The sequence below is a fragment of the Myxocyprinus asiaticus genome, chromosome 6 (genome assembly GCF_019703515.2).
Source record: "Myxocyprinus asiaticus isolate MX2 ecotype Aquarium Trade chromosome 6, UBuf_Myxa_2, whole genome shotgun sequence".
Classification (NCBI taxonomy): domain Eukaryota; kingdom Metazoa; phylum Chordata; class Actinopteri; order Cypriniformes; family Catostomidae; genus Myxocyprinus; species Myxocyprinus asiaticus.
In genome coordinates, this window is record NC_059349.1 from 8,186,793 (window position 1) to 8,212,925 (window position 26,133).

A 26,133-nucleotide genomic window follows, 5' to 3' on the forward strand; every position below is an offset into this window, starting at 1 on the left:
GAAAAAATAATAATATTCCAGGTCTTCATCTCAATACGCGGTTCATAGAGACTCGCTTTAAATCTTAAAACAGGACCCTGAAGTGTCAAAAGATGTCCATGTGGCTGGTGCGTCATATTGCAAGTCTCATCAAGGCGTACAAATTGTTGTCACTTTAATGTTTATATCACACAAACAATATACAGTACAAACAAATAAGTTCATCTTTTAGCTTTGTGAAGCTTTTTTTAAATGGAAAAAATAAGGGAATAATAAAGGAATAGTTCACCCCAAAATGATCATTCTCTTATCTTTTACACACCTTTTTATCATGTCAAACTCGAATGACTAGTTCTTCTGCAGAACACAATTTTAAAAAATTAATTGATGTAAGATGTGTTAATATCCATATAATTTAAGTCAACAGGGTCTAAAACTTCCAAGCTCTAAAAATAAAGGTTTCATAAAAGTAATTAATATGACTAGAGTGGTTTAATCCATGTCTTCTGAAGAGTTATAAGCAGTTTTGGGTGTGAAACAGACCAAAATGTTACTCTTTTTTTTTCTATATATCTTGACATTTGTAGTCGACATGTTGGCACGAACATGATTTTAAACACAATTACACTTCTCGCTTGACACATGCGCAGGACGCTGTACACACAGAACACATGGATTAAACCACTCAAGTCAAATTAATTACCTTTACGGTGCCTTTATGTCCTATTTGGAGCTTAATTGTGTTGAACCCATTGACTTAAATTATATGGATATATTCACATCATATCTCCATTAAAATATCTTCATTAGTGTTCCTCTGAAGAACAAAAGTGTGAGATGCATAAGTGGGAGAAAATGATCATTTTGTGTTTTTATCATAAGTTAAATATTCCTTTAATTGCAGTTGAATTTATTTTTAACAATTTAATATTTTTACTTTAGACCTGATGGAGCTGAAAGAGGAAAGTCAAGATCTGAAGGAAGAGGAGGAGAAACATCAGTATCAGATACCTGTTGATGTCATTACTGGAGAACAATCTTTTAGTGACTCACAGACTGAAGAAACAAAATCCAAAAAATCTTTCACTTGTTCTCAGTGTGGAAAGAGTTTCACTCGTCAAGGAAGCTTGAATCGTCACATGAGAATTCATGCTGTAAAGCCTCCTTACACATGCAGTCAGTGTGAAATTAGTTTCAAATGCAAAATATCCCTCCTTAGACACATGCAAGTTCATATTAGAGTGAAATCTTTCATATGCCATCAGTGTGGAAAGAATTGCAAAGGTAGAAGAGGTCTTGAAAAACACATGAGAAAGCACACTGGAGTGGATAGTTACGTGTGCTATCGGTGTGGAAAGAGTTACACATTTAAACAAAGTTTGAATCGTCACTTGAGAAATCACACTGGAGAGAGGCCATTTACATGCCATCAGTGTGGAAAGAGTTTCACACAAAAAGGAAGCCTAAATATCCACATGAGAATTCACACTGGAGAGAAGCCCTTTACCTGCCATCAATGTGGAAAGAGTTTCATAAAGAAAGACAACCTGAGGCAACACATGAGAATTCACAAAGAAGAGAGGCCTTTCACATGCCGTCAGTGTGGAAAGAGTTTCAAACAAAAATGTAGCGCATATATCCATAAGAGAATTCACTCTGGAGAGAAGCCTTTCACATGCTGTCAGTGTGGAAAGAGTTTCATAAAGAAAGCAAGCCTGAAAAGACACATGAGAATTCACACTGGAGAAAAGCTCTTCACATGCCTTTACTGTGGAAAGAGTTTCTCACAAAATGGAAATCTTAATATCCACATGAGAATTCATACTGGAGAGAAGCCTTTCATGTGTCATCATTGTGGAAAGAGTTTCACACTAAATGGAAGCCTTAAAATCCACATGAGAAATCACACTGGAGAAAAGCCCTTCACATGCCCTCGCTGTGGAAAGAGTTTCACACAGAATGGAAATCTTAAAATCCACATGAGAATTCACACTGGAGAGAAGCCTTTCATGTGTCATCATTGTGGAAAGAGTTTCACACTAAATGGAAGCCTTAAAATCCACATGAGAAATCACACTGGAGAAAAGCCCTTCACATGCTGTCACTGTGGAAAGAGTTTCACACAGAATGGAAATCTTAAAATCCACATGGCAATTCACACTGGAGAAAAGCCCTTCACATGCCCTCACTGTGGAGAGAGTTTCAAATTAAAAAGAGACTTTAATTACCACATAGGAATTCACGATAGAGAGAAATGTTTTTACATGCCCTCAGAATCAGAACCAGAAGGATCTTTATTGCCAAGTTGTCTCACAGACTCAAGGAATGTGTCTTCAGTGACAGAAGCTTCCAGTACACCCAAACCCAAAATAGATTATTCCTCTTGGTTTATAGAATAAATTATTTGACAGAGAAATTTCTACACTTAATTTTAACATATAACAATATTTTTAAATTACCCTATTAAGTAGCCTCAAAGTGTCCCGTTGTCATTCATTTCATCAGTTTTCCATAATATTTTTTGTCACACTTCTGATTTACACAATTGTTATGCGAGCTCGTTAACAATAGCATGTGTTAACATGCAAAATGTTAAGTAGTTAAGTAAAGAGTCATTAAATAAGCAAAAGCTCCACTCTTTACCACAATGGTTACCCAACGTAACAGAATTGGTTCTAAATCCCAAATTCACTGAACATCTTTGCCTTTTCTCATCTTGCTCAAAAACATAAAATAACACTTAATTTCAAAATGTTTACCCTCCCAATCAAGTACAACACAAAGCATGCTGGGAACTATAAATCCCCCCTACCCAGTTTCAGTTATGTCAACAAAAAATGTATTTATGAAGTACCAACACAAATGGATTAAGTACAACTCAATTTATAACATTTAAGTAGATTGGATACAATGAAATTAAGTTCAAGGATTGTGTTGTATAAGCTCATTTTAATTATGTAAATTGTAGGGGGCTTGGGTAGCTCAGCAAGTGAAGATCGCAAGATCGAATCCAGGGCGTGCTGAATGACCCCAGTCAGACTTCCTAAGCAACCAATTGGCCCGGTTGCTTGGGTGGGTAGTCACGTTGGGTTAACCTGCTCGTGGTCATAATAATGTGGTTCTCGCTCTCGGTGGGGCATGTGGTGAGTTGTGCGTGGATGCCGCGGAGAATAGCGTGAAACCTCCACACTCACTAGGTCTCCATGGTAACGCGCTCAACAAGCCGCGTGATAAGATGCGCGGATTGACGGTCTCAGACACGGAGGCAACTGAGATTCGTCCTCCGCCACCAGAATTGAAGCGAGTCACTATGCCACCATGAGGACCTAGAGCGCATTGGGAATTGGGCATTCCAAATTGGGGAGAAAAAAAAAAAGTCAAACTTTTAATGAACTTTTTTTTTAGTCCTGCAGAGTCCATGGCATTTGTGACGCACTGAAAAAGAAAAAACAAAATAAGAATAATGACAATGAGAAATAAATGAACACAGCTCTGTCTGCATGCAACTGTAGCTCCTCTTGATGATGTAGATGTAGCCAGAGTTTGTTTCTCCATGTTCTGCAACACACACGCACACACCACACTCATCAGTCAACCAATATGCTTGAATGGATCGATTACCGAGATAGCTTGCACGATGAAAAGAAAGACAGATATGTAGCAACGTATTAGAAACTAAACAAAGCAGTTTCACATGGAACTTTACAACTGGTAAAATCGCACATGGCTACTCATTTCCCCTTTAGCGGAAGTGTTGGTGCAGTCAAGCTGGTGCGGTTTCATTGTGGTTAAAATAAAGAACTTTATTAAGCCAAGTCACCCACACAATATCTCTCAATATTTACAGTACTCAAAACAACATATCACGAAATAAAAATACTGAAAAATAGTATTAATATTAGGCTATTAAGTCTTTTTAGGCTTAATGTACTGAATACACACAAGTAGGCAGTTATTTCTGTAGTCTCTTGGTCCACGCAGTGTTGTCAGCTTGAACCAGAAACCCTATCATCTGGGTTATCTATAATAGCTTAATAAATTAACTGTAACTTTTTAAATATTCAAAAAAATCTTTATTACTAAAGCGGACAGCAACTCTAAACTGATTAAATAAAACAGCACCTATTTATTATTGATTTACTGTATTTTCAACTTGCTTAAATGTGCACTCAGTAATTTTTTCCTCATTTATAAAGTTGAACTCCTTAAGACATGAATTGTAATTTTGCAATATACACCAATGAGCCAAAACATTATGACCACCTGCCTAATATGCTGTTGGTCCTCTGCATGCTGCCAAATCAGTGCCGACCTGCCGAGGCATGGACTCTACAAGACCCCTGAAGGTGTCCTGTGGTATCTGGCACCAAGACATTACCAGCGGATCCTTCAAGTCCTGTAAGTTGCGAGGTGAAACCGCCATAGATCGGACTTGTTGGTTCAGCACATTCCACAGATGCTCAATCGGATTGAGATCTGGGGAATTTGGAGGACAGGGCAACACTTTGAACTCTTCAATATGTTCTTCAAACCATTCCTGAACAATGTGTGCAGTGTGGCAGGGCTCATTATCCTGCTTAGAGACATGCCATCACGAATACTATTGCCATGAAGGGGTGTACCTGGTCTGCAGTGATGTTTAGGTATGTGGCAAGTGTCAAATTGATGTCCACGTGAATGGCCGGACCCAGGGTTTCCCAGCAGAACATTGCCCAGAGCATCATTGCTTCCTCCACCAGCTTGTCTTCTTCCCACAGTGCATCCTGGTGCCATCACTTCCCCAGGTAAATAGTGCACACGTACATGGCTGTCCACATGATGTAAAAGAAAACAGGACTCATCGGACCAGGTGACCTTCCACTGCTCCAAGGTCCAGTCCAGTTTGTTTTATTTTTGACAACAGCTGCTGCGAGGCGCACACAGAGGCATCATTGTTTTGCGTGTATGTGCAGCGGTGAGCGGAACTGCCCCACATTGTGCCATTTTTTGCTAATTAACTAGAGACTGCCATGTCCCATGCGAAATTACCCTTATTATTATTAGATAGGGATATTAATACTAAAATAAATTGAAAGGACAAATTGAAAATGAAATAGAAATGAAAACTAAATTAAAATTGGAAACAATAACCCTGGTTGTAATGACTAACATACCTGTTTTATTTTCTATAAACTTTCACTTTCTTTAGTCTATGTTTGAGTGGAGGGGAAAAAGTGACAAATTATTAGAATGTCAACAGGACGCAATAAGAAGTGTGTTGGAGGACAGTTTTGTCTTCATACACTTAAAGCATTTGCTTTTGTTCTGAAACCATTTTGAAGTTCGTTCAGCAGGATACTAATAAAATATGTAGACATGAAATAACTAGAGGTATGTTTTTGTTAAATTTATATTGACATTTTTTCTTAGTTTTAAATGTTACAATTTTATTTCAGATTCAGTTGTACTTTGACTCGATCCAGATCAACAGCAAAGGACCTTGTGAAGATACTTGATGAAAACGGTCGACATGTATCTATATCCACAGTAAAACGAGTCCTATATCAACATTACCTGAAAGGCTGCTCAGCAAGGAAGAAGCCACTGCTCCAAAATTGCCATAAAGCCAGACTACAGTTTGCAAGTGCAACGTTGGGACAAAGATCTTAATTTTTTGGAGAAATGTCCTCTGGTTTAATGAAACAAATATTGTGTTTCAATGACCATCGTTATGTTTGGAGGAAAAAGGGTGAGGCTTGCAAGCAGAAGAACACCATCCCAACCATGAAGCATGGGGGTGGCAGCATCATGTTGTTAGGGTGCTTTGCTGCAGGAGGGACTGGTGCGCTTCACAAAATAGATGGCATCATGAGGAAGGAAAACTATGTAGATATATTGAAGCAACATCTCAAGACATCAGCCAGGAAGTTAAAGCTCGGTCGTAAATGGGTCTTCCAATGACCCTATGCATACCTCCAAAGTTGTAGCAAAATAGCTTAAGGACAACAAAGTCAAGGTTTTGGCCATCACAAAGCCCTGACCTCAATCCAATAGAAAATTTGTGGGCAGAACTGAAAAAGCATGTGCGAGCAAGGAGGACTAAAACCTGACTCTGTTACACCAGTTCTGTCTGGCGGAATGGGCCAAAATTCCAGCAACTTAGTGCGAGATGCTTGTGGAAGGCTACCCAAAACGTTTGACACAATTTAAAGGCAATGCTACCAAATACTAACAACATCTTAATACTGGGTGTAAACGGGGTCATTTTCTCAATCTTTTATATGTGTTTTATTATGCCTGGCAAATGTAAACATTTAGTCCTCTGTGATGTATTGAAAGTTGTTGCAAATTTTGCTGATTGAAATGTTAAAGAGGGTAATGATATGTAGCAAGCTAATATATTATATATATATATATATTTTTAATTGAGACTTGGTTTGTGATACAGTTGCATCTCAATAAATTAGAATGTCGTGGAAAAGTTCATTTATTTCAGTAATTCAACTCAAATTGTGAAACTCGTGTATTAAATTCAGTGCACACAGACTGAAGTAGTTTAAGTCTTTGGTTCTTTTAATTGTGATGATTTTGGCTCACATTTAACAAAAACCCACCAATTCACTATCTCAAAAAAATTTGAATATGGTGACATGCTAATCAACTCAAAACACCTGCAAAGGTTTCCTGAGCCTTCAAAATGGTCTCTCAGTCTGGTTCACTAGGCTACACAATCATGGGGAAGACTGCTGATCTGACAGTTGTCCAGAAGACAATCATTGACACCCTTCACAAGGAGGGTAAGCCACAAACATTCATTGCCAAAGAAGCTGGCTGTTCACAGAGTGCTGTATCCAAGCATGTTAACAGAAAGTTGAGTGGAAGGAAAAAGTGTGGAAGAAAAAGATGCACAACCAACCAAGAGAACTGCAGCCTTATGATTGTCAAGCAAAATCGATTCAAGAATTTGGGTGAACTTCACAAGGAATGGACTGAGGCTGGGGTCAAGGCATCAAGAGCCACCACACACAGACATGTCAAGGAATTTGGCTACAGTTGTCGTATTCCTCTTGTTAAGCCACTCCTGAACCACAGACAATGTCAGAGGCGTCTTACCTGGGCTAAGGAGAAGAAGAACTGGACTGTTGCCCAGTGTTCCAAAGTCCTCTTTTCAGATGAGAGCAAGTTTTGCATTTCATTTGGAAACCAAGGTCCTAGAGTCTGGAGGAAGGGTGCAGAAGTCACTGCACCCATTTACCAAGAAATTTTGGAGCACTTCATGCTTCCTTCTGCTGACCAGCTTTTTAAAGATGCTGATTTCATTTTCCAGCAGGATTTGGCACCTGCCCACACTGCCAAAAGCACCAAAAGCTGGTTAAATGACCATGGTGTTGGTGTGCTTGACTGGCCAGCAAACTCACCAGACCTGAACCCCATAGAGAATCTATGGGGTATTGTCAAGAGGAAAATGAGAAACAAGAGACCAAAAAAATGCAGATGAGCTGAAGGCCACTGTCAAAGAAACCTGGGCTTCCATACCACCTCAGCAGTGCCACAAACTGATCACCTCCATGCCACGCCGAATTGAGGCAGTAATTAAAGCAAAAGGAGCCCCTACCAAGTATTGAGTACATATACAGTAAATGAACATACTTTCCAGAAGGCCAACAATTCACTAAAAATGTCTTTTTTTTTTTTTATTGGTCTTATGATGTATTCCAATTTTTTGAGATCGTGAATTGGTGGGTTTTTGTTAAATGTGAGCCAAAATCATCACAATTAAAAGAACCAAAGACTTAAACTACTTCAGTCTGTGTGCACTGAATTTATTTAATACACGAGTTTCACAATTTGAGTTGAATTACTGAAATAAATGAACTTTTCCACGACATTCTAATTTATTGAGATGCACCTGTAGTTGTTGAAGCATCAGTCTCAATCTGTTGAAAATTATATTAAAAAATTTTTATTACTGTTATTTTCTTACTTGCAAAGGTAAGCTATATACTGTAGCTGTCTTGTCAAGTCATTTTTATTTGTATAGTGCTTTTTACAACACACATAATTCCAACGCAGCTTTACAGAAAATTATGCTTCACAGAAAAAGAAGCTGTAATATAGTAATGTCTTCGAGTCATAGTCGTGTGGTTTAATAAAAAAAATAAAAAAAAACATATTTAAGTAAAATTTTAACTAAATTAAAAACCCTATCAGTCAATTATTTGTTGCAACTATACAAATATAATTTATTTTATTATTTTCCTTCATTTTATCCCTCCCCTTCATCCTTCCCTTTTTTCTCCCTGCCCAGTAGGTGGTGATATGCACAAAAAATGTGAATTGGCAAAAAAGAGAAGAACTTGAATGTGCATAAAAAATATATATATTTATAGTAAATAAAGGACTTGAATATTGATTAAATATGGTTTCTCACCCACACCCTCATATTGCTCTATAAATTTAACCACTGGAGTCATATGGATTACGTTTATGCTGCATTTATGTTATTTTCGGAGCTTCAAATGCCTGATCACCATTCACTTACATTGTAAGGACCTACAGAGCTGAAATATTCTTCTAAAAATCTTTGTGTTCAGCAGAAGAAAGAAACACATCTTTGATGGCATGAGGGTGAGTAAATGAGGAGGGCATTCTCATTTTTGGGTGAACTATCAATCTGAAATATGAATCTGAAAATAAGACCAATTTTTTGCAATTTGTCCACAGTATGTGTGAATGGTGAGCTTTTCAATTTGATTGCAAAAACTTGCAAGCGGCAAACAAAAAATGCACCAGAGTTTAAGGGGCTATGTATCAAAAGTGTATAAGGTCTCTAAAGACCTGAGGTGTGTAAGATTGTCTGGGTTTTCTTTTCCACACTTCCATAAATTATATTTTTTGATTATTTCATATCTATTTAAGTTTATTATCACATAATATCTATTTCTTTGTTTATTACAAGAGAAATGAGTACTATATTCATAAAAAATAAACACTATATCACGCTGATTTTCTGTGCAACAATGAGCTATCAACAATGGTGAGTTTCAGTACCCCATATGCATGTAAACATATTATACTTTTTTTTTTTTTTTACTCAAGGTGGCACTGATGTTTCAGTGATTGATTAGATTTGCATTTGACATTGCTGGTTGATGAAGAAATAACATCGAAGTAAACTATAGCAAGTGTAACTCATGAACAGTATGATATGACTATTGTAATTTGGGTGTACTATTGAAATTTGAAAGTTGTTGTTCTATTTAGACTCAATAAGTGCCTGAGAAAATACATATATAGCGTATGTGTAACTTAAGTGTAGCTTATGTGTTATGTGTAGATCAATATGTGTTTGACAGCCAGTTGCATCTCATAAAATTTCAGTGTGAAAATAATGAATCCTATTCTTGATTTGTCCTAATTTTGTTGCATTATCTCTTTGATTTATGAAAAATAAAACATCAAAATATATTTTATTATTTTCTAATTGTCTTGAAAATATTTAGAAAATATGACAGTATCTGGGCATTTTGTAAATACATTTTTGATAGATACACTATATGGCCAAACGTTTGTGGACACCATATGTGCTCGATGAACATTTGATTTCAAAACCTTAGGCATCAATTTCCCCCTTTGCTGTAATAACAGCTTCCACTCTTTCCAGACTAAATTACACCAACTACCTGTTCCCATGTCTATCTGTCAATGGATTACCAGCTTTCTGATGGACAGGCAGCAGCTTGTGAGACAGGGGAAATTCACTTCCAGCTCCTGTACAATCAGCAATGGTGCCCCCCAGGGATGTGTGTTCTGTCCACTACTCTTCTCCCTCTACACCAATGATTGCATCGCCAAGGACCCCTCTGTCAAGCTCCTGAAGTTTGCAGATGACACCACTGTCATCGGCCTCATCCGAGATGACGATGAGTCTGCATACAGAAGGGAGGTTGAACAGCTGGCTGTCTGGTGCAGTCAAAACAACCTGGAGCTGAACACGCTCAAAACGGTGGAGATGATTGTGGACTTTAGGAGGAACACCCCAACACTGTCCCCCCCCTCACCATTCTAAACAGCACTGTGGCAGTAGTGGAGTCATTCAGGTTCCTGGGCACTACCATCTCACAGGACCTGAAGTAGGAGACCCACATTGACTCCATTGCGAAAAAGGCCCAGCAGAGGTTGTACTTCCTTCGCCAGTTGAGGAAGTTCAACCTGCCACAGGCACTGTTGATACAGTTCTTCTCAGCAGTCATTGAGTCTGTCCTCTACACTTCAATAACTGTCTGGTTTGATTCAGCTATGAAATCGGATATCAGAAGACTACAAAGGACAGTTCGGACTGCTGAGAGGATTATTGATTGCCCCCTGCCCTCCCTTCAAGAACTATACACTTCCAGAGTGAGGAAAAAGGCTGGAAAAAAATCACTCTGGACCCCACTCACCCTGCCCACTACTTTTTGAGCTGTTGCCTTCTGGCCGACGCTTCAGAGCTCTGAGCACCAGAACTGTCAGGCACAGGAAAAAAAATTTCTCCCAGGCTATCCATCTCATGAACAGTTAAAACTGCCCCATTGAGCAATAATTAATGTGCAATACACAGTCTTGTCTTTTTATATTATCCAACACATTCAACCTCTTCTGCCATTACATTCCCTTGCACTTTATATAACCTATTTGTATTTAGATTTGCACTACGTATGTGTGTATGTATGTACTGTACATATATATATTTTATATATATATATACATATTGTCTATTGTGTATTCTATATATATTTATTTTATTTTTTATATTTTTTATTGTTTAATCAATCGTGGTGGCGTAGTGACTCACCTCGGTCCGCCTGGCGGAGGACGAATCTCAGTTGCCTCCGCATCTGAGACCGTCAATCTACGCATCTTATCCCGTGGCTTGTTGAGCGCATTACCGCGGAGACATAGCGCATGTGGAGGCTTCACACAGCATCCATGCACAACTCACCACGCACCCCACAGTGAGCGAGAACCACATTATAGTGACCACGAGGAGGTTACCCCATGTGACTCTACCCTCCCTAGCAACTGGGCCAATTTGGTTGCTTAGGAGTCCTGGCTGGATTCACTCAGCACGCCCTGGATTCGAACTCGCGACTCCAGGGGTGGGAGTCAGTGTCAATACTCGCTGAGCTACCCAGGCCCCTATTTTGTGTTATTAACATGCACATGTGTTTGTATGATAGGAATGTTATCTGAAAAGTGTCAAAGGTTCTGAGAAAGGTCACTTGGTAATGGCATTTATTTGCTCTGCTTTTACAAAACACATTGAATGTGAGATGTGATTTTATCTGATTGTTCATCCTACTACTACTAAGTGGTTCTGGTAATCATAATTGCATCATTTCTGATGTGGATTGAGATGTCCAATTTTTAGGTTGGTCAGTTTAATTTGGATTATGATATTCAATATAACTGAGCATTATGTCTTAATACACATATCAACATTCTTCTGCAGGTCTATATCTACAGTATATTCAGCTTCTTAAAATTACTTTGTTTACTAAAACAGTAAAAATGTTTTATGGTATCTGAATTACCGTAATTACAAGATTGTGACGACTAAAAACCATTACATTATTTTAAGAACTTGTAATTAAAAGTTTTAAATTCTGAATTCTATGAAAGCTTCAACTTTACAGTCGTGACGTGCTTTAAAAAAAATATGTCAGCAGTATCAAAGTTAAAGATATTTCTGCTTCATATGTCATTATATTAGTCCATTGTTTTCAGGAGTTATTCTTAAACATTTAGTGACAAAATAGCTCTGTATAACTTCTGAAAACAGTGGAATAATAAAATGACATATGAAGCAGAAATATGTGTCTAATATGAGTTAATGTATGTAGCATTACAATTACGACACTGACCTATTAGACTTGTCACACCCCAGACTTTTCCAGAGATGACCCTTTTTACCCATACCCATTTACCCTTACCCATTTTAAAGAAAGGCTGGTAGGAGAACAGAGGATTGATTGTTCATGCAACTCATTTTGCATGGAAATGGCTCTGTGGAATGATAGCAGTAGGAAACATCCTGGTTACTTGCGTAACCTCCGTTCCCTGATGGAGGAGACGAGACGTTGTGTCGATGTAGTGACACTAGGGGTCACTCTTGGGAGCCTGAAACACCTCTGGTCTTTGATAAAATGCCAATGAAAATTGGCGAGTGGTATTTGCATACCACTCCCCCGGACATCCGGGTATAAAAGTCGCTGGTATGCAACCACTCATTCAGGTTTTGTGCTGAGGAGCCGAGACCAGGTCTCGGCCATTTCAACGGGTAGTTCACTGTTGTGGCAGGAGGGACACAACGTTTCGTTCCCTCCATCAGGGAACGGAGGTTATGCAAGTAACCAGGACATTCCCTATCTGTCACTCACGCAACGTTGTGTCGATGTAGTGACACTAGGGGTCCCTATACGAAACGTCATAACTGGCTGAACTGTGTTACGTGAACTGACGGTGTGTGACGGGCAGACCACTATGAGCCTTGTGGCAAGCACACCTGGCTGACACATAACCTCCCCCAATGCTGTTATGAGTGTCGAACAGCCCTTTGGGGACAAGTTGACTGCCCAAAAGATAGAGATAGGCTAGCCCAGTCGTGGCCTCTTATCCGCTTTTATTTTTCTCCCTAAAAAAAGGAATTAACCGACTGGGGCCACCAGGTCTACATCGGGGGGGTATTTTGAGTGGAAATACGTTACATGGTCTTGCAGAGCTCTGTCGGAAGTATGTCATGTGGAGAAGTCCCATGATAGGTCCTACCCTATGGCGGAGGAGTTCCTACAAGCATGGTGACTGGGGCAGAGGGGCCTCTGCCCAAGGAAGATGCAGTTTACCAACAGGGAAATGAATTAGCAGAAGATATACATTGCATGGGGTTAACTATGGGGAACCAACACATGCGGAGCACCTACCCCAGTACAGGGCTTAGTTAGCACATGTACTGAGCCAGCAGCGAGTTTCTCCGTGAACTCGTCTGCCACAGGGCTCGGAGGAAATCATCCAGGGAACACAGTTTGTGAACACTACTGGGAGTCAACAGCACACGTCTTCAGCTCAGGGGAGCTGAAAGGCGCTATGCACAAGCTATACACCTGGCCAGCTGTCCTGGACTTAGCTGCTTGTGCCTGCCACTACACGGGACGAAACCGGTTCCACCCGGAGATTGTAGAACCTCGCAAAGGTGTTGGGTGTTGCCCAGCCCGCTGCTCTGCAAATGTCTGTTAGGCACTTGTCAAGGCCTAGGAGACCGCTACACTCCTGGTAGAATGGGCTCATAGCCCTGCCGGGGGCAGCACATCCTGGGCGTGATATGCCATATGGTGTCAATGAGCCAGTGAGCGATCCTCTGCTTGCAGACAGTGCTTCCTTTCCGCTGTCCACCAAAGCAGACAAAGAGCTGCTCAGAGATTCTAAGCTCTGTGTGCGATCCAAATAGATGCGTAAAGCGCGCACCGGACACAGCAACGTCAGGGCTGGGTCTGCCTCCTCCTGGGGCAGCGCTTGCAGGTTCACCACCTGGTCCCTAAAAGGGGTCATGGGAACCTTGGGCACATAGCCCGGTCGGGGTCTCAGGATCAAGTAAGAGTAGCCCGGACTGAACTCCAGGCACGTTTCGCTGACAGAGAACGCTTGCAGGTCTCCTACCCTCTTGATGGAAGTGAGTGCAGTCAGGAGGGCAGTCTTCAAAGAGAGTGCCTTAAGCTCAGCTGACTGCAGGGGCTCAAAGGGGGCTCTCCGTAGACCCTGAAGAACTACAGAGGGGTCCCATGAGGGAATGAGGTGTGGTCTGGAGGGATTCAACCTACTGGTGCTTCTCAGGAACCTGATGATCAGGTCGTGCTTCCCTAAGAACTTACCGTCCACTGTGTCGTGGTGTGCCGCTATAGCAGCTACATACACCTTCATGGTGGAGGGGGACAGCCACCCTTCCAACCTCTCCTGCAGGAAGGAAAGCACCGATCCAACTGCGCATCTCTGGGGGTCTTCGCGTCGGGAAGAACACCACTTAGCGAACAGATGCCACTTCAAGGCATACAGGCGCCTCGTAGAGGGGGCCCTAGCCTGAGTGATCATATCTACCACTGCAGGTGGTAGGCCGCTTAAGTCTTCCACGTCCCGTCCAGGGGCCAGACATGGAGATTCCAGAGGTCTGGTCATGGGTGCCAGATGGTGCCCCGTCCCTGAGAAAGAAGGTCCTTCTTCAGGGGAATTCACCAGGGGGGGCTGTCGCGTGGAGCGTGAGGTCCGAGAACCACGTCTGGGTGGGCCAGTAGGGTGCTACCAGGACAACCTGCTCCTCGTCCTCCCTGACCTTGCACAGGGTCTGTGCAAGTAGGCTCACTGGGTGAAACGCATATTTGCAAAGTCCAGGGGGCAAGCTGTGTGCCAGCGTGTCTATATTGAGAGGTGCCTCGGTCAGGGTGTACCAGAGCGGGCAGTGGGAGGATTCTTGGGAAGCGAACAGGTCTACCCGTGCCTGCCCGAATCGACTCCAAATCAGCTGGACCACCTGAGGGTGGAGTCTCCACTCTCCCCTGAGGGTAACCTGCCGTGACAGCACATCCACTGCAGTGTTGAGTTTTCCCAGGATGTGAGTGGCTCGCAGCGACTTGAGGTGATGGCGGGCGAGTTGTGACATACAACGGGAGCGTTGACCGCCTTGTTGGTTGATATATGCTCTCATTGCTGTGTTTACTGTCCGAAATAACACATGCTTGCCCTGGATCAACGGCCAAAACCTCCACAGGGTGAGCAGAATTGCCAGCAACTCATGCAGTTGGTGTGCCAACGTAGCTGCGGGCCTGTCCAGGAGCTGGCAGCTGCATGCCCATTGCATACAGCAACCCAGCCTATTTTGGAAGCGTCTATCGTAACCACGATGCGCCTGGAGACCTGCTCTAGGGGAATGCCTGCCCGTAGAAATGTGAGGTCAGTCCAAGGGCTTAAGAGGCGGTGACAGACCGGCGTGATGGCCATGCGATGTGTCCCGTGGCGCCATGCCCATCTCGGGACTCGAGTCTGGAGCCAGTGCTGAAGCGGTCTTATATGCATCAATCCGAGCGGAGTGGCAACCGCTGAGGATGCCATATGGCCCAGGAGCTTCTGAAACAGTTTCAGTGGAACCGCTGTCTTCTGTCTACACACCTTCAAACAAGTCAGCACCGACTATGCACACTCGTTCATGAGGCGCTCCGTCAATGAGACTGAGTTGAACTCCAAGCCGAGAAAAGAGATGCTCTGAATCGGGAGGAGCTTGCTCTTTCCCCAGTTGACCCGAAGCCCTAGTCCGCTGAGGTGTGAGAGCACCAGGTCCCTGTGTGCACACAACACATCCCGAGAGTGAGCTAGGATTAGCTAATCGTCGAGATAGTTGAGGATGCGAATGCCCACTTCCCTTAACGGGGCAAGGGCTGCCTCTGCGACCTTCGTGAAGATGTGAGGGGACAAGACCAGGCTGAAATGGAGGAACTTGTACTTGAAGCGGACACCTGAATTTAATCGCGTAGCCGAGTCGGAAGACTGGACCAGCCATCGCGACGGATTGGAAAGTGCAAGCCACTCATCCAAGCTCTGGGCGAGGGCAACCAAGGGGACAATCTCGTCGGACGTACCGGCAGGTGGGGCCTCGTGGCGGGGCGAAGCCTGATATCGAAGCACTTACCTGGCTCTTTGTGACCACCCCCGGAACAGCCTGGGACGGGGGAGGAAGAGGCCTGTCCTCGTGACCCATGGAGACTGTCACATCGGGGGCGGATCTGTGCCACAGCTGGGCGTGCAGGGGTGGGGAGAATGCTGCTGGAGCGCCAAACCTGCCAAAATGGAATGGTGGATGGTGGTTGTGATGACGGCTGTGCACACTGGGTATGTGACCCAGGGAACAAGGAAACCACTCTTTTGCTGAACTCTTGGGTACCGCAGCCACTTGGGCATGCGGCAAAGTTAAATGAAAAGGCAACAAAAGATTCTCCTTCCGGCCCTCCACCGGGGGATGGAGTGGTCTGCTTACCAGCTCCAGAGCAGTGGGTTTCGTCGTCCCTGGGTCGCCCATCTCAGGGGCGATTCGAAGCCTTTCGTGGGTGGCTTCTGCTTTCTGTGGTGGGCTCCACGCCGGGGCCGGGCCGCAGGGGCGGGCTGCAGTGGAGCCGGTGCAGTCACCGCAGGGGAATGCCCTTGGCGACGAGCAGGCGGGGTGCAGGATCTTGAGCCGCACCGGGGCAGGATGTGCCGGATAGCCTCCGTCTGCTGCTTTACTGCCGAGAACCGCTGGGCAAAGTCCTCGATGGTGTTGCCGAACAGGCCAACCTGGGAAATGGGGGCACCAAGGAACCATGCCCTGTTGGCCTCTCCCATCTCGACCAGGTTGAGCCAAAGGTGGCGCTCCTGGACCACCAAGGTGGACATCGCCCACCCGAGAGACTGCACCCGGAGAGCAAGGTCGGTTGCCGAGCGCTGCTCCTGCATCAATACCGGGGTGGAACTACCCTCATGCAGTTCCTTTAGCGCCTTGGCTTGGTGGACTTGCAGGAGAGCCATGGCGTGCAGGGCGGAGGCGACTTGTCCAGCGGCACTGTAGGCTTTGGCCATCAGGGATGATGTAATCCTACAGGCCTTGGACGGGAGCTTTGGGCGCCCGCGCCAGGTGGCGGCGCTCTGCAGGCATAGGTGCACCGCGAGCGCCTTATCCACCGAGGGAATCGCCGAATAGCCCCTGGCCACCCCACCATCAACGATAGTGAGGGCGGGGGAGCTGAAAGATCGGGACCGGGCAGTAAAAGGTGCCTCCCATGACCTTGTCAGCTCCTCGTGCACTTCCGGGAAGAGAGGAACAGGGGCTGGGCGTGGCTGTGAGCGGCGCAGCGAGCCCAGGAACCAATCATCAAGCCACGAGGATTCAGGAGAAAGCGGAGGGTTCCACTCTAGCCCGACGCTCACGGCTGCCTGGGAAAGCATGTCCGTCATCTCCGCGTCAGCCTGTGACTGGGCGACCGTACCCGAGGGGGGGAGCCCAGCTGAGGCTTCTGCGTCCAACTGGACGAACAAGAGGTCGAACTCGCCATGAGATGAGCCGGCGGACTCATCCGGAAGCCCGATCGGGGTAGACGAGCGTGCTGGGGAATGGGAGGTCCGTGGGGGGATACCCGGCGGAGGTGGTCCCATTTGGTTGCCGAGCTGGCCTCATACCCGTAGGTAGAAGGACCGAGGCGGGGAGCCGCTGGGGTGGCTTGCTTTATTACAAAGGCTAGCCGTGACCGCAACGTTGCCATGGTCTCGTTCTTGCAATGAGTACATGATCCATCCATGAATGCTGTCTCCGCGTGGGTCGGGCCCAGACACGAAAGACGGTGATCGTGACCATCAGAAGGCGAGAGATAACGACCGCAACCAGGAATAACACACAAACGGAAAGGCATCTTTAAAAAGACGCATCTTTAAAAAGATGTTCCGTGTGTGCCGCTCTTTTAGTGAAATATACTCTTTTATTTCTGCCGAAGCACCCAGGGGCGTTCTCTGCAGTGCACCAGTGCAGAGCAGGGAGAAACCGCTGAAATGCACCGTCAGATCCAGCAGAGGTGAATGAACGGTCGTGGAATTCAGCTCAGTGAACATCGACTGTTCGGCTCCGAAGAGAAAATCTGAATGAGTGGTTGAATACCAGCTCCTTTTATACCCGTATGTCCGGGGGAGTAGTATGCAAATACCACTCGCCAATTTTCATTGGTCTTTTATCAAAGACCGGATGTGTTTTGGGGCTCCCAAGAGTGACCCCTACTGTCACTACATCGACACAACGTCGAGTGAGTGACAGATAGGGAACTACAATTAATGCCATGTGACAATTTTAAATGTGTTGCGAAAATCTGGTAAAATATCAAACAATATTTTTGGAATAAGAGAACTGTAAATGATCATTATTAAAATAATTATGAATTCAAGAAGACAGTTTGAAGCATTTTGACCCTATAAATTAAATGAATTGAGTAATTCAAAATCAAAACAATTAAACTTGATAACGTTATATACTAATGACATAATAAAGAAAACAACATTAAAGAAATCTTTATATTGATTACAACATAAAAAATAAATTGATAGTTCCCAGCCTGAAATCCATGCATTATAAACGTTATGAATTTATACTGTAAATTACAGTATAGGATTAAATATACTTGTTCCTTTTAAATGGCCTGTTATAGTACAATGTTACAGACATCTGTACTGCTGAAAAACTGAGAGCGGTTAGCATGCAGGCTATATCAGCTATCACCATAACACAATATGTTTTTCATCAGGAATTACAAACGGTAACCCCCTGGAGACCCGATTATCAGGGAGACTCGATTGTTTACGACCGGTGAAAAAGCTTGTCTGCTTGTGTCTTTCAGTATTTATGCATGTTAAGATGAGCGAAAGAAGAAATAGTTCCCATGCTGCACAAGTATTTACTAATATAGCCTAATCATTTTTATTTCACTTTGAAGCTTATGATTTTTGTTCATGTTCATGGTAACCAAATAATAATATCACTAGTAAAAAAAAAAAAAAAAAATGTAGAATCAATATTTTTGTGTGAGGATCGATATTTCTGATGCAACATCAGTATCGGAAGTAGCGATATTTAGGATTGATCCGCACATCCCAATCGGTGACTTCTCTTGTTGTTGTTTGACTGCAAAAAGTTTTGTGTGTTTGTGTGTTTCAGAGTTTAATTGGCTTAAAACTTTACAAAACATTCTAAATTGATTTTAAGGTGTTTTAAATATGTTCCAACAATGTTTTAATATTATTGAGATCGTTTTGAGTTATTCATATGAAATAAGTGTGTCTAGATTATTTCTGTGCTTTAGTGCCAACAGTTTCTCTGGTTCTGGTTACTGCAGCGGCTCCTGACACGTGATCTAAAGCTTATATATTATATATTATGTTCAGCAGAAGAAAGAAAGTCATTCAAATCTGGCATGGCAAGAGGGTGAAAAAAAGTCATTTTTTGGGTGAACTATCCCTTTAAGTGATTTACAAAGGTGTCACAACCATTATAGTACCATTGTTAAATGGTTCGAATGAATCATAATCATATTAATAATAAAAATAATTATATCAGACAAATGTGTCAGACAAGTTCTGTTTGTTAGATTTAAAATATTTTTTTATTGACTTTTATGTTTTTATGTTTCTTTCTTTTTAAGTTTAACCCCACAGCCTGTGCCAACAATCTCTTTGATGGATTTTGTGGCCACAATTGCACAACATTAATTTATTCATAAATTATCCAAATTTAGGAAATAAATGTGACATTGAATGTGCCTATATTGTTTTAATTATTATTAATATTTTATTTGCATCTAAATGGTTTATGTTATTGTTTGTTGCACCAGAGATATTCAACAAAGAATAAAAACTGCCTACTAACACTGGACTATTTATTATTATTATTATTATTATTATTATTATTATTATTATTATTATTATTATTATTATTATTATTATATTCATTTTCTGGTTTTAGTCAAAACGTCTCAGAGTGAAAGGACTTTTATTTTGTTTCTCTGATCCGCCATGTGCGTTAGTGACGTCATCAGGGCTGCGCCGTGATTCTCTTGTTGTTGTTTGACTGCAGAAGGTTTGTGTTTTTCAGAGTTTAATGGGTTTAAAACTTTACAAAACATTCTAACTTTTTTAAGTTATTTTAAATGTGTTCCTACAATGTTTTAATATTATTGAGATCGTCTTAATGTATTAATATGAAATAAGTGTGTCTTGATTATTACAGAATATAAATATCATCGTAAAGTTTTATGTGAAGTTCTGATAGTTGTTCTCTTATAAATGCCGCAACATGTTTGTGTTATTTTCTGTGCTGCTTTACACATTTCCACATGAGAAACAGAAAGAATAACTTCACATTTCTTTTTCTGTCTGTTGATTTTTCCAACATCTTAAACATGATGAAGAAAAGTTTCCAGATACGGAAGAAAAACTCCAGATGAAACGAGATCTGTGTGACAAACTGCTGTAAAGATGGAGTTTATTAAAGAAGAGAGTGAAGACATCAGTATTACACAAACATGTGGGATAAAAACTGAAGATACTGAAGAACAAAGAGGTTTGTATTTATTCTTGTTTCATCATTAGAAGTTTTACTCCTTAAGATATTATTGATATTATTGTACTTATGAAATATATGTATAAAATTGTGTTCACGATATCAAAATTTCAGTAGATGACTTTCTTCTCCGTAAATGAGGGCGCTCCATCCAACTTCCATCCCCTTAAAATTATTTGCCTGCCAATCATGATACTGGTCAGAACCCAGTTTTTTATGTGTTTATCCCTAGGGCTGGGCGATATGACGATATATGTCATGTCGACGATATAAAGTGTCAATCGACAATGATTTTGCTATATCGTGTATATCGCGATATGTAAATTATTCATGTGCGCAGCGTGACCATATCTATCAGTGGGCATGCTTCACGTGAAACTGAAACCAGGCTTGAGCAGGGGATGAATTTGCCAGTTATTTGTGCGCTGGTTTAGCGCCAGATTCACGAAAGGAATTATGCAGATCAGGCAACGGCGCAAACGCGCCAATACACTCGTGGCTGATTCTTTGCAATTCTGATTTTGCGGGCCGGTTCTGAGCGCTCAACAGCGGAGGAGGCAGAAGTCCACTGTGGTCTGACTGACACACTGCCGGGACAGTAGGGCTGTCAAATAAAAATTCGAATTTCGAATATTCGTGGAATTAAAAAAAAAAATTGCACATTCGAATGCACGGTTTTTGCATTCGAATGTGCACATTTCTTTTTTTTAATTCGACGAATATTCGAAATTTTAGGTGTGTCAGGAGGCGCGCGAGACATGATGATGACGTAGCTGACACGGTTTGTTTTTGTTAGCCTATCCAGTTCAACCCATTAGATGCGGCAATTTGAAAAATGGCGGAAAAAGAGAGTGAGGAGTCGGAGAGGATCTTACTTTCACCAAAACATCTTAAGTGCTGTGTAGCGCTTCTTTTGTTTCTAGAGTATCGAAGGCGAAATTGTTGGCAAAACCAACGTAATTTGTAAATTGTGTAAGAAACCGCTTCTATATCACTCCACAACAACAGTCTTCTCATCCTGAAGAGTTTTCTCGAGAATGTCATGACGAGGGGCCAGCATTAAATGTACAAGTGAGGTGTACAAGATGTATGAGTGAGTGGATAGTTTCGGAATGACAGTTTGCCATTTTGTGTTAACATAATACATTACACTGTCAAATTACTGATTCATTTCCACTTATATGCACTTTTGTTACCTCAATTTCCTTGCGTGCACATTTAGGAAATTATATTTCATTTATGAACGATTGTTTAAAACGTTATACACTTTAAACAAAGTCATGTCATTTCTTTTCAATAAAAAATGCGATTCTTGATTTGGTTTATATTTGCTCATTGTGCTCGCTTGCGCCCTCTTGTGGGCTTAGGAGACAATACAGTACTTTTTTTACTCTTAACATAAAGTAATTTGAATATTACTATTATTTAAGTAAGAAATTCGAATTTAGTTTTTCAGCCATTTTGACAGCCCTACGGGACAGCATCACTGTGATCCAGACACCTGAATCATCTTTTTAACATGCCGAGGTGCACTTGATAATCTGTACGTCTCCATCATTTGATGAATTTTTGTTGATGTGATCAAAAGAAAAGTTAAGAAAATGAATGGGAGCTTGTTATTAAAACAGGTGCGACATCTGGTTCACAAAAGCTGATACAAACTGTCGCGCAACAATAAACACTTGTGGTAATACAAACAATATGTTTTAACACCTAAAAATGAAGCACGCTAAAGAATATTATGTAAGCCAAAAGATGCGCTCTGTATTAATTCCGTTTTAATTTGTTACTTTTGATTTGAAAAGATATTCAGTTTCTTGAGGAAAGTTTATAATAAATCTGATCAAAATGATATCATACTGAAATGTGGCATAATGTGAAATTGAGTTGATTTAAAACTGTGTGTTTATTTTATTTTTACATTTCTTTGTCATGTTCTAAATAAAGATAATATTATATAAGAGGAATTAGTTTTCATTTAAAAAGTATTTATTTCACTGATTAGGTTTTCCAAAAATAGGCATTACAATATGGTTATTTATTGTTAACTTATTTTTATTGGTTTTCCAGAAAAAAACTATTATATTGCAATATATATTGTTATCGTGATCTAAAATTACTCATATCGTGATATAAGATTTTGGTCATGTTGCCCACCCCTATTTATCCCCCAAATTTATGACCGCCCCATCTCCCAAAATACAGAGTCTGGGGCAAAACGAAATTTGAGTGCCCAAAACGTCACACACAAAACTCTGAACCTTCAACCAAAATTCTTGTTTCTTAACACACCCCCAAAAAACATGAGTTGTGTCTCCATCTTCTGATTGGCATCGCCAGCAGGTGGGAGTGTCTTTAAGACCAAGCCTATACAATCTAGAGGGGGTCCAATAGAATCAAAAATCTTGAATTGCATAAGGTGCACCCTTGCATCTCTAGATGTAGACTTGACGTTTTTTTAGAATCCTAGCCCACAATCCCTCCTCCAATACCAGGTTTAAATCTTTCTCCCATAATCTCTTGATAGAAGATAAAGCTCCGTCCTCCAGACTCTGAATTAGCAGGTAGTAATACACTGATGCCTCATGACCTTTTCCAAAAGCAGTAATCACCTCTCCCAGAGTATCTGCCGTTTTAGGGGTGTGTCTTCTACTTCCAAAAACAATGCAGAGCAGGTGGCGCAGCTGTAAATACCTATGGAATTGAGATCTGGGAATCCCAAAATGTTGAACCATATTTTCAAAGGATCTCAACACTCCACTCTCATTGGTCACCGAGTGTGGTAACCTCCCTCGCAATCCACTCTGACCAGCAGAAAGGGGACTTATTAATACATAATTTTGGGTTCTGCCATATGCTTGAGGCAACATTTAAATAAATGTAAGAATTAAACACTCTGGACACTTTTGTCCATACCGAGTGCAAATGCGAGATAAAGGAGTGTAACTTAACTTTTCCGATTAGTTTTATAGACAGGCTTTGTAATGGCGAAATAGGGGCAAGAACTTCGTGTTCAATACAAAACCAGGGAGGGGCTCTCTCAGTGAGCCAAATGTCTGAGACCGAATGCATAATTATAAAACAAAATCTTGCGTTGGCCTAGCCAACCTTTGTCAGTCGGCCTATGTAATTTATTAAAATGTAGTCTAGGATGCTTACCATTCCAAATGAAGGACTTCGCTATGCTATCAAATTGCTTGAAATAATAGAGGGGGACATCTACAGGGAGAGATTGTAGCAGGTAGTTAAATTCTGGAATACAATTCATTATAATAACATTAACCTTCCCAGTCATAGATAAATGTAATGAAGCCCACCTGTCCACATCGCTCAAAAACCTTTTTATTAAGGGGTCAAAATTAACTCTAAATCAGATAAATTTGCTGGGAATAAAATGCCCAAATACTTAATGCCCTGTTTGGGCCACTGGAAGGCACCCGGCTGGAAAGCTGTTACTGGGCAGTACGCTGTCAGAGCAGAAGATTCGGATTTAGACCAACTGACACTATCCTGAGAATTTAGAAATAGAAATTAGTAATTCTATGGAGGCAAGGCATAGATCTTATTGGGTTGGAGACGAATAATAAAATATCATCTGTGTAAAGCAAAAGCTTATGCGCCACACTTCCCGCCACCACCCCTGAAAATCATCTTCCTTTCTTATTATGGCTGCTAATGGTTCCAGGGCAAGACAGAACAATAATGGGGAAAGAGGGCAACCCTGCCGAGTGCCCCTATCCAGAGTAAAATAATCTGAAATTAATCCATTTGTTTGTACCGCCGCTACCGGGTGTCTATAAAGCAGGGTTTCCGTGGGTCTTAAAAAGTCTTAATTCACCCTTCCGCAAAATAAGGCCTTAAAAAGGTCTTAAATCAGAGCAACAAGTCTTTAATTCATAAGGTCATGGCATTAAATGTTGTATGAGGGATTGTTTTCTTGTTGAGGGATTGTTTTCTTGTTGCGTTTAAGTAGGGTGTCCAGACGTCCCGTTTTGAAGAGGTGTGTCGACAGTTCTCTAAACATTGTAATTATGTCCGAGTTTCAGCTGGTAGGCTCACTGATTTTTTTCTACATTTGATGTACTCATTTTCTTTCTCGCTATTGTCTTTGGTATTATTTGCAGAGAAGACACGCAATTTCGAAGCATTGCACGTTGATTTGACGATACTTTCATTCTAGTCTTTCTGAAAATCTGCTGAAATGTGTCTGGATACCATAGCAATGACGTCATACGCTTGGCGCGCTCTCTTTGTCATCCTGTCAGTCAGCACAAGTAGTCCATATAGTAACCATGTTTAATTTAGTTGTTTCTGTGATTTTACTACAAAATACCATGGTGACACTATGGTTACTAGGGGTGTAAATAATTTGAATATTTTATTGAGCTCTCTGAAAAGGGCAAATCCAGTATCCACATTGGGAAATCCATAACAAAAATAAAGTCACATACATGTGATTATTGTTGTCACAATACCAACATTTCAGTAGTTGGTACAGTGCATCCGGAAAGTATTCACAGCGCTTCTCTTTTTCCACATTTTGTTATGTTACAGCCTTATTCCGAACTGGATTCAATTCATTATTTTCCTCAAAATTCTACAAACAATACCCCATAATGACAATGTGAAAGAAGTTTGTTTGAAATCTTTGCAAATTTATTAAAAATAAAAAACGAAGAAAATCACATGTACATAAGTATTCACAGCCTTTGCTCAATACTTTGTTGAAGCACCTTTGGCACCAATTACAGCCTCAAGTCTTTTTGAGTATGATGCTACAAGCTTGGCACACAAATTTTTGGGCAGTTTCTCCCATTCTTCTTTGCAGGGCCTCTCAAGCTTCATCAAGTTGGATGGGGAGCGTCGGTGCACAGCCATTTTCAGATCTCTCCAGAGATGTTCAATCGGGTTCAAGTCTGGGCTCTGGCTGGGCCACTCAAGGACATTCACAGAGTTGTCCCGTAGCCACTCCTTTGTTATCTTGGCTGTGTGCTTAGGGTCGTTGTCCTGTTGGAAGATGAACCTTCGCCCCAGTCTGAGGTCCAGAGTGCTCTGGAGCAGGTTTTCATCAAGGATGTCTCTGTACATTGCTGCATTCATCTTTCCCTCGATCCTGACTAGTCTCCCAGTTCCTGCTGCTGAAAAACATCCCCAAAGCATGATGCTGCCACCACCATGCTTCACTGTAGGGATGGTATTGGCCAGGTGATGAGCGGTGCCTGGTTTCCTCCAGGCATGACGCTTGCCATTCAGGCCAAAGAGTTCAATCTTTGTTTCTCATGGTCTGAGAGTCCTTCAGGTACCTTTTGGCAAACTCCAGGTGGGCTGTCATGTGCCTTTTACTGAGAAGTGGCTTCCGTCTGGCCACTCTACCATACAGGCCTGATTGGTGGAGTGCTGCAGAGATGGTTGTTCTTCTGGAAGATTCTCCTCTCTCCACAGAGAAATGCTGGAGCTCTGTCAGAGTGACCATTGGGTTCTTGGTCACCTCCCTGACTAATGCCCTTCTCCCCCATCACTCAGTTTGGCCAGGCGGTCAGCTCTAGGAAGAGTCCTGGTGGTTCCAAACTTCTTCCATTTACGGATGATGGCGGCCACTGCTCATTGGGACCTTCAATGCTGCAGACATTTTTCTGTACCCTTCCCCAGATCTGTGCCTCATTCCTGTACAATCCTGTCCCAGAGGTCTACAGACAATTCCTTGGACTTCATGGCTTGGTTTGTGCTCTGACATGCACTGTTAACTTTGGGACCTTATATAGACAGGTGTGTGCCTTTCCAAATCATGTCCAATCAACTGAATTTACCACAGGTGGACTCCAATCAAGTTGTAGAAACATCTCAAGGATGATCAGTGGAAACAGGATGCACCTTAGCTCAATTTTGAGTGTCATGGCAAAGGCTGAATACTTATGTACATGTAATTTTTTTTGTTTTTTATTTTTAATAAATTTGCAAAGATTTCAAACAAACTTCTTTCACATTGTCATTATGGGGTATTGTTTGTAGAATTTTTAGAAAAATAA

General features: G+C 41.8%; 5 protein-coding genes across 18 annotated transcripts in view; 2 read left to right on the forward strand and 3 right to left on the reverse strand.

Annotated features, from left to right (window-relative positions):
- Positions 1–4,110, forward strand: part of LOC127442865 (gastrula zinc finger protein XlCGF57.1-like) — a 228,733-nt gene extending 224,623 nt beyond the window's left edge. For both annotated transcript variants that reach the window (XM_051701144.1, XM_051701143.1), the window contains one exon: positions 922–4,110. In XM_051701144.1, the coding sequence (XP_051557104.1) occupies positions 922–2,378 (1,457 nt within the window). In that variant the 3' untranslated portion in view covers positions 2,379–4,110. The remainder of the gene's footprint in view (positions 1–921) is intronic.
- Positions 1–4,248, reverse strand: part of LOC127442902 (uncharacterized) — a 163,455-nt gene extending 159,207 nt beyond the window's left edge. Inside the window, exon 1 of the mRNA XM_051701268.1 lies at positions 4,102–4,248. The gene's annotated coding sequence lies outside the window, so the exon portion shown is untranslated. The remainder of the gene's footprint in view (positions 1–4,101) is intronic.
- Positions 1–26,133, reverse strand: part of LOC127442936 (gastrula zinc finger protein XlCGF8.2DB-like) — a 426,143-nt gene that overhangs the window by 167,359 nt on the left and 232,651 nt on the right. The gene's annotated exons all lie outside the window — the stretch shown is intronic.
- The window catches only part of LOC127442957 (gastrula zinc finger protein XlCGF8.2DB-like), a 261,498-nt gene that overhangs the window by 160,411 nt on the left and 74,954 nt on the right, over positions 1–26,133 (forward strand). For 3 of the 11 annotated variants that reach the window (XR_007897562.1, XM_051701400.1, XM_051701395.1), the window contains exons 1-2: positions 19,553–19,624; positions 19,956–20,107. The exons of 3 other annotated variants lie outside the window; for them this stretch is intronic. Coding sequence is in view for 3 of the 8 variants with exons in the window: in XM_051701400.1 (XP_051557360.1) it covers positions 20,023–20,107 (85 nt within the window). In the remaining 5 variants the exon portion in view is untranslated. Of the gene's footprint in view, positions 1–19,552; positions 19,625–19,953; positions 20,108–26,133 lie in introns of those variants that run through there. 5 more of the 11 variants (XM_051701401.1, XM_051701396.1, XM_051701402.1 and 2 more) reach the window with 4 other exon arrangements.
- The window catches only part of LOC127442873 (gastrula zinc finger protein XlCGF57.1-like), a 291,640-nt gene that overhangs the window by 130,895 nt on the left and 134,612 nt on the right, over positions 1–26,133 (reverse strand). The gene's annotated exons all lie outside the window — the stretch shown is intronic.